At 43.2% G+C, this 13,832-nt stretch overlaps 1 protein-coding gene across 1 annotated transcript; it reads right to left on the bottom strand.

Annotated features, from left to right (window-relative positions):
- Positions 1 to 9,847: 9,847 nt before the first annotated feature.
- On the bottom strand, positions 9,848 to 13,280 carry irx1b (iroquois homeobox 1b). Its single transcript, XM_073462809.1, has 5 exons — positions 13,044 to 13,280; positions 11,933 to 12,175; positions 10,748 to 11,558; positions 10,489 to 10,549; positions 9,848 to 9,896 (listed from the first exon to the last, which is right to left on the bottom strand). Exons 1-5 carry the CDS (start codon positions 13,278 to 13,280, stop codon positions 9,848 to 9,850), a joined length of 1,401 nt encoding a protein of 466 aa, XP_073318910.1.
- Between the last annotated feature and the right edge of the window lie 552 nt (positions 13,281 to 13,832).

Below are 13,832 nucleotides of genomic sequence, written 5' to 3'. Positions count from 1 at the left end.
ATCATTACCTCATGAATATTGTAAATATTAAAATTCTGAGTTTGAATTTCTTCTCCAAAACTACATAGTGCCCCTTTAAAAAGACCAAAGACAACCAAGAATTCTTTGGAATTGATCATGAAAAAACTTACAAGTTACAATGTGAATATTTATAGAGAACTGGAGGCAACATTTAACCTCAGAGCATTACACCAGTGTCCACTTTCGCTATTTAGATCGGGGATGCCATGAAAACAGAAACCAGAGTTACATTTTCCCCCAGTGCACTACTTTACCACTGCTTAGACCTCAAGTGCCATCCTCTGGTGGTTTAGGGAACTACAACCTTTTTGTGTTAGTGGTGGTGGTGGTGGTGTGTGTGTGTGTGTGTGTGTGTGTGTGTGTGTGTAGCCTGAGGGTAGCCCGTGATCTTAACTTGGAGTTGTTATTGACCGAGGTGAAAAGGTCGCCCACAGTTGTGTGACTGACCACAGACGTACAGCAGGTCTGCTTGTCTGCATGGATACACAAGGGTGTGGTTGCAGATTTCACATGTCTGACTGGACCTCCCAGGACTTTTGGCCTCCCGCAACGTCCAGCCCCAAATCATACCCTCCTGAGTTTACACCCTATGTTTAAATGTTTTTGCCCCATCTTAATATGACTTTTTCTCACATTCCTTCAGCTTTTCCATCAGGACAACCAAGATTAAATACTCTAATGTTCCTTATAGATTACAAAAATGGGTCCTTCCTTTTCTCACACAGAAAACGGTATAAAAACCAACTAAAGATCTTGACTATTATATCAATCTTCATCCTCCAGCGATCATCTGTTGTCACTTCCCAGCGTCTGATCTCCTGATTCCAGAGCCTCTGACTGTGTGCCATGACTGATCACTTATCATCACACGCTCTATCACAAAGTATTAATCCACACCAAACGCTCTAAAACTCTATGCCGTGCTATGGCGTTGACAGAGAGTTGCATGTGATAGCAGTCGATTAAGTGCTTCTCTCTGCAGCGTTGACATTCCCCGGAGAGGAGCGGGGCAATAATTTCCTCAGATTGCCCCTGTGGGAACGAGGCTGCTGGTTTTCTGTGTCCACTCCAATCACATCACTAATGGAGAGGCGGGTAAGCATCTGTGACAGTGGGAAACCAGATCTCTGCTCCCCCAGTGTGTGTCTGTGTGTGTCCGTTGCAGATAAACAGTTGGCAGGTTTCCCCTTTCCCTGTGCACGTGCATGAACACACACACACACACACATACACACGCACACACACACACACATCTGAGGGGGAACGCAAGCTGGACAGGGTTAATATACTCCATTAAGCTCTATTACCCTAAACGACTTGGGCAGATGAATGAGGACTCACATTACTCTGCCACCGTGTATGTGTGTGTACGTGTGCAGGATGATAGTGTGTGTGCATGCACGTGCACGCATCTCATGTGTAATTACACTGTGAAGATATGTGACCCACGAGTCATCTATCATTATCAACAGAGTGAAAGACAGCAGAGGGGTTTATGCACTCTGGGTTACTGTACGCTGACAAAATCCTCATCTTATCTTGTGACTCTCTGAAAACAATCATGTCAACCTGTTTCTAATATAAATCAGTTTATTTCAAGAGTTGTCTACTGTTCGACTGTAGACAATTCTTGAAATAAACTGATTTTTTTTTATATGTATTGATTTTAGTGCATTCTGCTTTATTTTTTGTTCTCTCATGATACCAACACTAATTTCTAAAAAAATAAACAAATGGATTTTTATTGGAAACATACAGTTCTTTTGGTTTTCTGCAACCAAATCACCAGAATGAATGTTGGCAATGTACATTTCAGCTAACAATGGATATGTTGTAACTTTTCATTTATCTATGTTGCAACTCTTATGGTCTGGTTAGGCTGAGGCACAAAAAACAAAAGATCATGTTTCAGCTTAAAATATTTTGTTCGCCGCAAACCATAAAATAAAAATATCTGCACTTACAAATGTTGAAACATAGTCTCAAACTGCAGTCACTGGCTTGGCAGCCTTCTCGCTTGTAACTCCAGCACCATCCTCTCCACATTCAGATTTGAAAGTCAGGTCATGAACATGTAATGTAAACGTGATATGACCCATTTTGTAGAAATGTCTATATCGTATGGTTTGTTTACCATAGAGTTTTCCAGCCATGATAACATCAGCAAGCTAACATATTAACAATATTGATGCTAACACACTGAAAGTTAAAGATGTGACCTGAAGATGGATCTGGATGGAAAGTTAAGGAATCACCACAGTTGCTACAATTTATCCTGAGACGAACATGAACGTGTGTGAAACATTGTATGTCCATTTAATAGTTGTTGAGACATTTCACTCAAAACCACAAGTGTCAACCCCATGCTAAAGAAAAAAGCAGCCAAAGAAATTAGACTACATCGTTCAGGAACCATAAGTGTCTGTATACTTTTTTGCCTCTATCGATCTTGTAAATAGATATATTTCACTGGATGAGTGAGAACTCTGACCTGCTGGTATCACGAGAGGAAAAGTCAGTAGGCTCCATCTTCTGAGGACCACGACTTTCATGTCAATCCATTTTATAGTTGTTAAGATGTTTCAGTCTGGATCAGCATGCTGGACGGCCTAAGTGATGCCTTGAGCCTGCCAGTGCAGTCAGATAACCTTAAACTGCTTCACTTCAATGAGAACTTTATATTAAGGTCTTAGTAATAAGCATTAGTTAACAGGTAATAATAAGGCCCATATAAGTTCTTATAAGATGCTTATTCACAATTAAAGTAGTGTTAATAATAGCATCATACATTTTACTGTTAGATTACAAGACATCTATATGCACTCATAAGCACTGTTAACAAACATGTTCACAGCTTTCAGACTTCAGATTAAGAACATTAATTAAAGCCTTATGAGTTTTGTTATTGTTTATAACAGCATTAAATCACATTCATTGAGTTTGAATAATGTATGTCTGTTTATTATGTTATGTCATTGTTAAACCTTTAGTAATCTTTGTTTTTGCTGTTTTATTATTATTTTATTATTAATTTTTGCAGCCACCCATCTAAACTAAGAACAATGCCTTGTTAGGGTTAGTAAATCCTTAATTATTAAGATTAAAATTTAACAGATTATTTTTGGGGCTTTTCCTTCATTTTCAGGCTTAATAACAGAGAAAAAAATATTGATAGAGACAGAGATAGACAAAGGTGATGATTAAAGAAGTCAAACCAAAGGGCTAATTTTCTCCCTCATGCACACAATGGCTGTACAGTGTGACTTTGACGAGCGGACTCCCTGCAACATTTCCCAGGCATTTCACAAACGGAGGCGCAAATTAGAGAAATCGTCGAGATCACATATGAATTAATTTTGTGCTGCTTCTCCGCCCCGCTCCGACACGCCAGCGTGTCTCAATGGATGCTGAACAAAGACGCAGCGAGTCCTCAGCCCCCTCAGGACTCTCACAGCAGTACACTAAGCTAAGTTGCCACACTATAACAAACCAGTGGATAAACATTGTTTCAAAATGGCTGAAAAGAGGCAGCGATGCGAACACTCAGCCGCGAACCCTCCCTCCGTCCTAATCTGCTTCTTCCCTCAGATTATTGCCATGAATGGGCAGACAACAAGAGAGGAGACTTATCACTCCCACCCTTTCATAGTGTTTGTTGTGTGTATTTTCCCTGTATATTAAATTTGTCTCCTTTAAAAGCCACTGACAATGTTTGCTATGTGTCTGTACGGTACTCGCAGCTGCAACGCGACAATAAACGGCCGGCTAAGAAGCAACACTCGGTAAACTCAGAATTGTGGAGCTTGTTGAATTACCCATGAGTTTTGATACTTTGCTTTTGTGTAAACGCTTAATTCCACTAATCCCTATGGAGGAACAGTGAATGGCGTAAATTCCCTATGATATCTCGTCTAGGCTAAACATTTGCTCACTTACGTATACATTGGGTACAGAAAATTATTCTTTTGACGACATTACAACAGATTTAACCCAGTGCCCCGCTTATCCTGCAATGACATGCATTAGCTTCATTGCGTTGGGAGGTACATTTCCATTTCAAATTACAGCCCGGCAGCTAGCAGCGCGCGCACACACACACACGCACGCATCAAACATTTTGTTTGCAGCTTTGTTGGCAAAACTAATTATAGTTGATTGTTTTTGCTGCGGGAAAAATGCCCAATACTTACATTTTCCATTAAAAATTCAAGAAATATGAACTGGCATGTTCATTATTTCTTCTATCTGTGTGTCAGGCCTTTTCTTCTACGAGCCCCTCGGGGTCAAGCTCTGTAAAGCCTGTTTGGCGATCAAACACCGTCCATCCCTAACCCTCTTTTTCCTCCTTTCTCCGAACACACCTCTCCTGCCCTCTTTCTCTCCCCTCAGCCCTTTCTCTGCCTCATCGTCCCCCCTCTTCTCTCCTCCCCTGCCCCATGTCTCTTTCTGTCCGGCTGGCCCTCTCAGCGGGGCTATAGAGTCCTAACTTGTCTACATTTACCCCCTGCGTTGGCTGACCAATGGGGCCGTTGCATGGAGAGTCCCTTCTTTAGCGCCCCGCCATTCTCCCCGAGTCAGCTCATGCTCTCTGTTTTCTCAACCTCTGACCCCAGGCCATGGCAACAGGGGCAGGAATGTCAGGAGTGATTGGCAGGATAAAGAGCGCAACCCCTCTCTCCTGCACAAGCGGATTTGAGACACTTTCAGCGGCGAACAATGGCGGATTTGGGCTTGATTGGATCACTGATGAGCTGATGACTGTCAAAAGAGCACGTCGTCTTTACATAAGCCTGATTATCTCTGTGTGGCGGAGGAGCGCGGAGGAGTAGGAGGGGTAGCCGCTGGCAGGGAGCTCACCCCCATGCGGAGTGCCTCGAAAGGGGATAGATGTGCACACGAGGGCCAGGCTACGGGGCCCGGGCCTCTCTCATCCACTGGGGGCCTTTAACAAATCCATTCAGGCGACCGGGGGCCCTCATATATGTGGTCATAATCGCAGGAGGATGGTTGAGGGTGGGAGTGTGAGGGGGATGACACATGGAGGCTATCATTGTTCAATCCCCCGACCATCCCATCAAGACTGACAGAGCAGCAGAGAGAGAAAGAACGAGGGAAGGATATACAGAGAGAGCGAGGTGCTGACAGAATAGAGCAGTGGGACAGGCAAATCAAAGACAAATCCCTTCCATAATCTACCTCTTTAATAGGGATTAGAGCTCACCAAAGGGCCTATATGAGAATACCAAAGCACCAATGAAGACTCCGTTCACACTGAGAGTTTGAGGGGCTGATGCGACCCTAAAAACTCCACACACAGAGAGTGTTATTCTGAAGTATTAGCGGTGGTTGTTTTCCTCACTTACGGCTCTTCACAGTGTGCACCGGTTCTATTTTTGAAAAGTTTCGGGGCAGCTTGGGTGACAAACAACCGACATGAAGCACAAACTTGAAACTCTGAAGAAGTTTCCGGCAGCACCCGCCAGAAAAGCACTAATCATATTTTGGATCTGCTCACTTTTTCCACTCCTTTCATAACAGAAACATGTTTTGGGCACGCTGTGTAAGTGATTAAACGGCCATTTGATGTCATTGTCAGCCCCATCATGCTAAGCTCGCTGATATCCAACTTTGAAAGAATAGCATATTGTTTGGGTACTTGGAAGAACAGTAGCGTGATCTGGCTGGGATGAAGTGTAGAAGAAGTGAAGTGTGTATATGAGAAAGAGTGGCTGATATCCTCCTCAGCGGTGCTGATGGCAGTCTGTCAGAGTTGGCAGAGGAAGTGAAAATGGCCTCAAGTGTCTGGCTTCCCTCCATGCTGTTCTCACATCAATGACAGCTCTCACTGCATCATCTCTCTCCCTCCCTCTCATTTGCTCTCTTTAGACTCCAGTTTGCTCTTTCTATCTCTTGTTTTCCGACTGTATGTGAAAGGATGGATGGCTGATGGATTTATGAATTAAGAAATGTACTTTGTGAGTCAGGAAGAAAATCTGCAGCGCCTGAACACACCACAGAAGTCAACCCAAAACCTCATACACACACGTCTTGTTTAAAGTAGCATTTTATGTCACATTCTACTTTGTTTTCTTGCTGTGAAATAGATGAGGAGATACCAGTTTCATGTCTGTATGGTAAATATGAAGCTGCAGCAAGCAGACAGTTAGCAAACCTTAGCATAAAACATTAGAAATCAACTAGCCTTGTGTTAAAATGACATGTTGTTTTATTTTCCATGGGGTCGTATGCAATCTAACTCTGGGCAAAAAAGCAAAATAGTGTGTTCCCCCAAAACTCAAACTATTCCTTTAAATGAGACCTATTATGATTTCATGTTTTTTTTTCTTTTCCGTCGGTGTGTTATACAGGTTATTGTGCATGCAAAAGATCTTGAAAGTTAAAACAACTGAAGTCCACACCTATAGAAGCTCCTCTCTCCCACAGAAAACACTGCTCCTGAAACGCCTCGTTAGTTGTCCCGCCTTTAATTTCGCGACTTTGTGACATCACACTACATCACCATTCACGTAGTCGCATAATTTATGCCTGTTGGCTAGTTCAGCATGTAAGAATTAATTTAGCACAGCTGCTCTGTTGTTGTTAGCGGTGCTGGCTCGGGCTTGTGTAAGTGGACCAATCAGAGCTGACTGGGTTTTTCAGGAGGAGGGGCCTTAAAGAGACAGGAGCTAAAACAGAGGGTTTCAGACAGAGGGGGAATACAGAGCTGCTGCACTGGACAGTATGAGAAAACTGATGTGTTTTTTGAGCATTAAAGCATGTAAACCTACTCTAGTAGTAACCCAAAATAAAATTATGAGCCTGAAAATGAACATAATATGTCTCCTTTAAGGTTGTTTAAATGCATCCATTATATCCCCCTGAAATATGTTTCAGTAATACATCTTGCATTAGTTCAATTCTGCAACCTCTGAAGTTCACTTTGTATTTAAGTCATAGATCAATTTACAGCTTTACAGGTCCGAGGTGATGCTTTTTTAAAATGATGATTCAGTACATGTTACGGCCCTGTTACTGTTACCTATTTTTCTTAGGTTTAGAGTAAGAAGAAGAGAATATTTTTAAGTACTAATAAGTATTAATAAGAATATTTTTCCCTCATGCTATGAATGGTGCATTAAAGGCCGTAGTGATAGTGAATGTATATTTTTTGGTCCACCATGAAGATACAGACTAGTGCAAATTTGCACTACTTAATGTTGAACTGGGTGTATAATAAAGCCATCACAGGCCCGACTTGGCACTGCAGTATACTTTGGTGATTTGAGTCCAATAGTGTGGGTAGAATTAATCATAAATTCATTAGCAGCATAATTGTTGCTGTCCTGTAAAAAACCTGTATCTCCAAATTGTACATCGTACCAAAAAGACAACCAGAACTGAGCCGGTCTGTTCATCCTGCTGCCATTTGGTTACAGATAGAGAGGTATACGCTGCCACACCACCAGACTACAGCTCCATTCCTCATGCTGTGAGACTCCTCAATTCATCCTCAGCACTCCACTGAATAAAAAGTGTTTGTTATTCTTTTTTATTCTGTTATGTATTATAACAGAACTAAACTCAGTTTTGTTTTACAACCCTGGAGTTGTAAAATGACAAATAAATTAAGCTTAACTTTTTAACTTTAAATATTCAATGAGAAAACAGGCCTGTTTTCAGCGCGTTGACAATGCTATTGTCCAATAATCCACAGGGTTTTTAAATGCTTTATGTACTCTATTGTAAGATGTGGGAGATTTTTCTCATCACATAAAGCAAGAGAAAAAAGTTCAAAATCACCAAATTTGAAGATACGGTTTTCACTAGGCTGCAACTACATGCAAAATTATTGTTAACGTTATTGGGTTGGTGTTTGTCAGCTCTAGTGACAAAGTATGAAGCAATGCATTTCTTAAAATTTACCAACAACTGGGAGGAACTTCAGAAACGTTTTGTGTAACATACCCGAGACTGTACCCAATAGACACAGTGACAGTTGCACTCCATCAGGCACAGTTCTGCTTTACTTTCTGTGAGAGTAAGGTGGCAGCATTGAGTTAATCTCCAGGTCCCTGAACCTGTTTGTTCTGACGGTGTCATTGTGCATCATACCTGCTTTAAATCTGTGCACTTCACTGTACACAGTCAAAAAATGACATTATACTGCTCTGTGTAAGCAAATAATAGTAAAGTGAATGAAAAGTGGCTCTTCATTTCAGTTGCCAACTGTTGATATTAAGCTATTAAATGACAAAAAGTAGATATTCAACACATTGACACATTTGTTGCACCACTGCAGACTGCCTAACTCGACCGAACCTGAGCCGGGTTTGACTTTACTCTTACCATTTCAGTGATCTTATCCAAACATCTATATAGACTCTAGCAGTACCTGACCGCCTCAGTCAACAGACATTTTACTAAGAGGCCAGAGCCACACGACTATCAGCGTTTGACAATCAGAACTGAAGTGTTAACCTAACACAGTTGCCTTATATACCACTCCAGCAAAGTCTGCACAGAAACTTTAAGTTAAATCTAAATTGTGTCTGTACATGAACCTGAGGCTGTCCAGTCCTTTAGAGAGGCCAGAGGACACAAATTCATAATGCATGCACGACCCGCTGCTAATCCAAGCACGTATATAGGAGCACAGCTTTGACAAACCCTCACTATTAACAGCCATGAGACCCCCCACCATCCCCTCTCTCTCTCCCCCGTCTCTGGGCCTGTGAACGTCAAGGATGGCTCAGAGTGACACACACACACTCTCCCCTCCCATCCACCTCCCCCTGAGCTGCCGCCCCCATACTGGCTGCTGGCCTTTCCTGCCGTCTGATCCATATTTCAGAGGCGTCAGTGGTGGCACTGAGGGGGTATAATCCAACATTAAAGCAAGGAGGCCCGGGCTGAAAGCACAGGCGCAGGTTCATAAGGTCCTGGAAATCTTCAATTTCAATTTCCGCAGCGTTTGCAGTGGCTTCCAAGGCGCTGGCAGAAGTCTCGGAGTTTTGGTGAGAGTGCAGATTTCAATAAGGGCGAGACTTTTCTTTGCTAAAAAGGGCTGACACGGCGTGATTTAGCTGGCATGGAGAGTGTGAGACAAATAGACACAGTGGCAAACGGGTCAATTAAAAGGTGGGGACGCTGTGATCATAATTAAACAAGTGGCAATCAAGATTTGGTATATGTAGGCCTATTATATGTATATTCAGACAGGATAAATATATGATTTTCTTTTAAAATACCCAATCCAATCTGAGATTTCACACTGGACAACAGAATTTCTATTGAAACTGTTCTGTCAGATAAAACGATACACTCTGAATTAAATTAGAAAAATACATCCAAAAATAGGAATAAACACTTTATAAAAAAATCAAAGTTGGGTGCTGGCTTTAGGAAGTTTACATCACCCCTGTTTCCCCTCTGTCATCTCCACATTTCTGACAAAGCACGAACCATTTCTGCAAGGAAAAAGTCTCCAATAATAAATGACTATAATGACATTTATTTAGTTCCCAAAAAATATATTCTTTAAAGACAAATTCATATCCTGTATTTACAATTTTCAAGGTTTCCATTCACAACAGAAGAGGCGAAGAGAAAAAAGAACAGAGGACATAGAAAGAGAGATACGAGCAAATCTGTGACAAAAACAACCATCTCTTTTGCATGTAGAAGCTAAACAGTAATACTATGACGGGGTGGCCCCGTCCAAAAATATCCTTCATTAAACTGTTCTCCGTTAAATAAAATTATTCCTTTCTTTTTTCATTCTTTCGGGTTTTTTTGTTTGTTGTTTTTTTTTTCTTGCTTTGTCTTCTCATGATTTTGTTGTCAGAACTCGCTGTGGTGCTGTCCCATGGTGAGGTCTGTAAGAAAAAGAAAAGGAAGGTCAAAGGTGACATAGGTGGAAAAGTAAGATAAATGTCCTCAAATATTGGGGGGAAATATGTGAGCATACTGTATCGTCAAGTCTGTAGTATATATATTTTTTTAAAATCAGGTCTGCATTCATTCAAATCTTTAAATTATTTACCAGATCATCTCAAACAATGTGAAACTCTATTTATGCAAATTAAAAGCCACTATAGGTAAATTGTTTTATGTCTTTTCACCCTCCACTACATTCCTGATGTTGCTATCAGCGTTTCCTTTGACAAACATTAGCTGCATTCACTGAGGGGGCGTGAATAAACGGCGGCAGATTATTTAAATGACACAGGTGGCGATAACTCAGCGTAGTTGGGGGGCCCCCGCAGGATATATTAGAGCTCTGCCTGACGAGGCGTTAAAGTGGAGACTCAATCACATGATTTATGTGCTGAGGTTCTGCCTTCCTGCCCAGTCAGGTGTAGCAGTGTTTACCTCTGCTTTAAGGTTCATTTAGCGGGAAGACGGGTGGAGAGAAATTGAGGTTGATAATGTCAGAATGGCGAATTGATTTGGAATGCATGAGGTTACCTGTCAGTGATCAGCTGGAATGGGGACTTCAGGGAATCGGGCCTGTGGTCGCTCTCTTCGTCTGTAAAAAAAAAAGGGAAATGAAGCCAAATAAATAAAAAATGTGTTGGTTTTAATTATCTTTAAAAAATTCACGCATAAATTCTGCTCTTATTGTCCTGAGGTTAATGAATTTGTTGGATCTTTTCTTGCGTCACAGGCGCCTCACACCGAGGCCTGCTCAGTTAACAAATTAATTTAAGAGCCTTGTAGTCCGTACCATCTCTTTTTGGACTGAAGCTTCCCGACGACTCCACATCACTGTCATCCTCCGTGCCCGAAGTTCCAGGGCCCGCGGCCATCGGCCGCGCGTCATGACGCGCAACCGGCACTGCGCCATGGAGAGGCAGGTGTCCGGCCGGCGCCCCTCCGAGGAGCGATCTCATGTTCAAAATAGAGTTGGCATTCAGAAAAGCCGCGTTGGCCCAGTTGTGCAGCTTGCCAATCTGGCATGTATATATCCCATGACCCGGGAGTAAGGCCGGGTGGCCGGCGGAGGCCAAAGCCGGGTGGTGCGCATGGGCCGCGGGGGAAGGTTTGTGCGAGCTGTCCGGGGCCGTGGCAGTCTCAGCCAGGGACCAGATTTTGGGTTTGCTCTGCTGCGGTCTCTGGCACTCCTGTCTGCTGGGAGAATGATCCACTGCAAGTTTGACAACAGGCGATCTATTCTGAGAAATAGCCGCCTCCACTCCTCTCAGGCCCTCCACTGAAAGCGTCCTGCTGCTGTCCGAGCCTCGAGGCTCCGAGGCCTGCTCTCTGGCGGCCACGTCCGCCTCTCCTTCCTCTCCCTTCGCGGAGAGCTGCTGCTCTCCTGCTCGCTGCTGCTGCTGCTCCTCCTCGGGCCTCTCGATATCGACAGTTTCCAAATCAATTTCCTCCTCTTCGTCTTCGTCGTCGCTGCCGTTCTTGCCGTGCTCGTCCTCGTTGTCGCTGCTGAAGATGCGGCCGTCCCGGTCCTCGGCGCTGCGGCCCCAGGTTACCTTGTTCTCCTTCTTCAGGCGTCTGCGGGCGTTCGCGAACCACGTCGACACCTAGAGAAGGAAACACGTATTTTTACGCATTAGAAATCAGAATAAAAATATTGTTCGTTTGACAATAGATGGCTGCTAAGTGGAAATTAAAAACCTTCATTATTCTCCACTATAATTCCTCGTTATCATTAAACGAGCTCTGAGATGAAAAATATCTGGAGGCTTTTCTCTCTCAGGGTGAAGTGTGACTTTATTTAAGTATCAGTCACACGAGTGGGGGATGGATTATCATATTAAGTAATGTAACAAGTAGATTAATGAACTATTGATCTCAGAGGAAGTGATAAGTCTGACAGAACTTCTGAAAAACAATCAAATGATCAGTTATAATCCCTCTGTATGGAGCCTGGAGCCGCTGGGGCCACACTACCCACCTGTGTGAGTGTCATCCGGGTGATGATAGCGAGCATGATCTTCTCTCCTTTAGTGGGGTAGGGGTTCTTCTGGTGCTCTTGCAGCCAGGCCTTCAGGGTGCTGGTGGTCTCCCGGGTGGCCGTCTTGGCCCTCGACGGGTCCCCGTACGGATACTGGCCGTACGGGTAGAAGCCTTGGGCGGCGTGGACAGGTAGAGAGGCCGGGTGGGAGCCCGGGCTGTCCTTCAGCTCATACTGCGAGCCCTGAGAGAAGACAGAGAGAGAGGTGGCAACTTGTTGAGTGAGAATGATTTCCTCTTCAAGCTCAGAGAAAAATCAACATTTGGTTTGTTATTGGTGCAGCAAAAAAGTTTCAAACTTTTCAATTCGGCTGTTAATTTGATACCAAATGGGCGATTTATGAGGAAATCAGGAATTAGTCACATCCCAAATCAGAAAATAGCCTGCAACGAACATGCTGATTTAAAGGTTGTCTTTTTAAATGTTAAGATATTTAAATATTTCTATTTTTGTTCCGATTTAACGAACTAATCAGGAAAATAAAATCAATTTCTACACGGCCTCTTAAACAATTTTACATCACAGTGGGCTATTAATTAGGCCTGCTTACTTTATTAATTATTAACGCTGTTTTATTCATTAATAATGTTTTTTTTCTAAATCAAATATGCCACTCTTTAGATTATATATCTAAAATGTCTGTGATTATTCCTGAAGATTTCTATAATTTATACACACACACACACACACACACATACACACACACACAAATCTGTGCAAAGTTTAATTTTAACCTTAAATATGACGCATGTGTCGCCTGTTATATGTAATGGCGATTAATAATGTGCCATACAGAGCTCATCCACACATAAATTAATCATTCAAAAATAAAAACTTAAATGCAAATATTATTTTGAATCATTATAAAGCCACAAATACACCAGAAAAACAATGATCTGTATCTTTATATATGAACCACTTCACACTGTTGGATAATTGCGCATTAGTTTGCATTAAACAAGAGCACACTCAGTCCGACACAAATCAATGAGAGTGTTATCATTAACACCTGAGCTGCTTCAGTCTTTAGTGAACAAGTATCAACTCTCACCATCTGGGATATGAGGGCGAGGTCTGTGGCTCCGCTGTACGGCAGAAAGGCACTGTAGTTGTGAGCCGCCCATGGGCTCCCGTACATCCCCAGCATGGAGCCGACAGCCGCGGCGGTGGCCGACGAGCTCACGCCGCCCTCGGTGCCTCCTTCCCGGGCAGAGGCCGGCCGCTCGCCCCCGTACACTTCATGGGAGGCACTGAGGAACTGGGGGTACCCCAGCTGAGGGAAAGCCATGTCCGGAGAGCGCGTACAGTAAATCTCTCTCAAAGTCAGAGCCACACAGCAGCAAGAGGAGGCAGGAAAAAAAAAAAAAAGAGAAAGTAGGAATCCAAAGACAGAAGAAGAAGAGGATGATGAAGGGGGTGTCTAAATCACCAGAGTCCCCCTCTTTAGAAACTGTCAAGCTTCTCCACTTCCACCGACCCGGAGTTGTATCACAGCCGCAGTTTGGCACCTCGAGTGCGGAGTGATGCGTGCGTCTGGCCGCAGGAGCTTCTGGATGTGGAGCTGACTGACTGATTGGCAGCCTACTTAAGCACCAAGCTCCTCCTATGCCCGGGGCAGGCGATTAGTGCATTGGTTAGCCTAGGTCGTGTGTGTGTGTTGGTGTGTGTGTGTGTTAGTGTGTGTGTGTTGATGTGTGTGATCTAATTTCTGCAGTCTTCAGTGTGTGTAGAAAAAGGAAACCTGTGAAGTGTGTGCAAGTGTGTTCGTGTCGGTGTGACTTTATTTAACAAATGCACCACCTCACTGTGCCCCTTTATACTCACGTTTCTACACTTTTAT

The sequence above is a fragment of the Pagrus major genome, chromosome 3 (genome assembly GCF_040436345.1).
Source record: "Pagrus major chromosome 3, Pma_NU_1.0".
NCBI classification, from domain to species: domain Eukaryota; kingdom Metazoa; phylum Chordata; class Actinopteri; order Spariformes; family Sparidae; genus Pagrus; species Pagrus major.
This window is presented reverse-complemented; position numbering and strand designations above follow the sequence as displayed.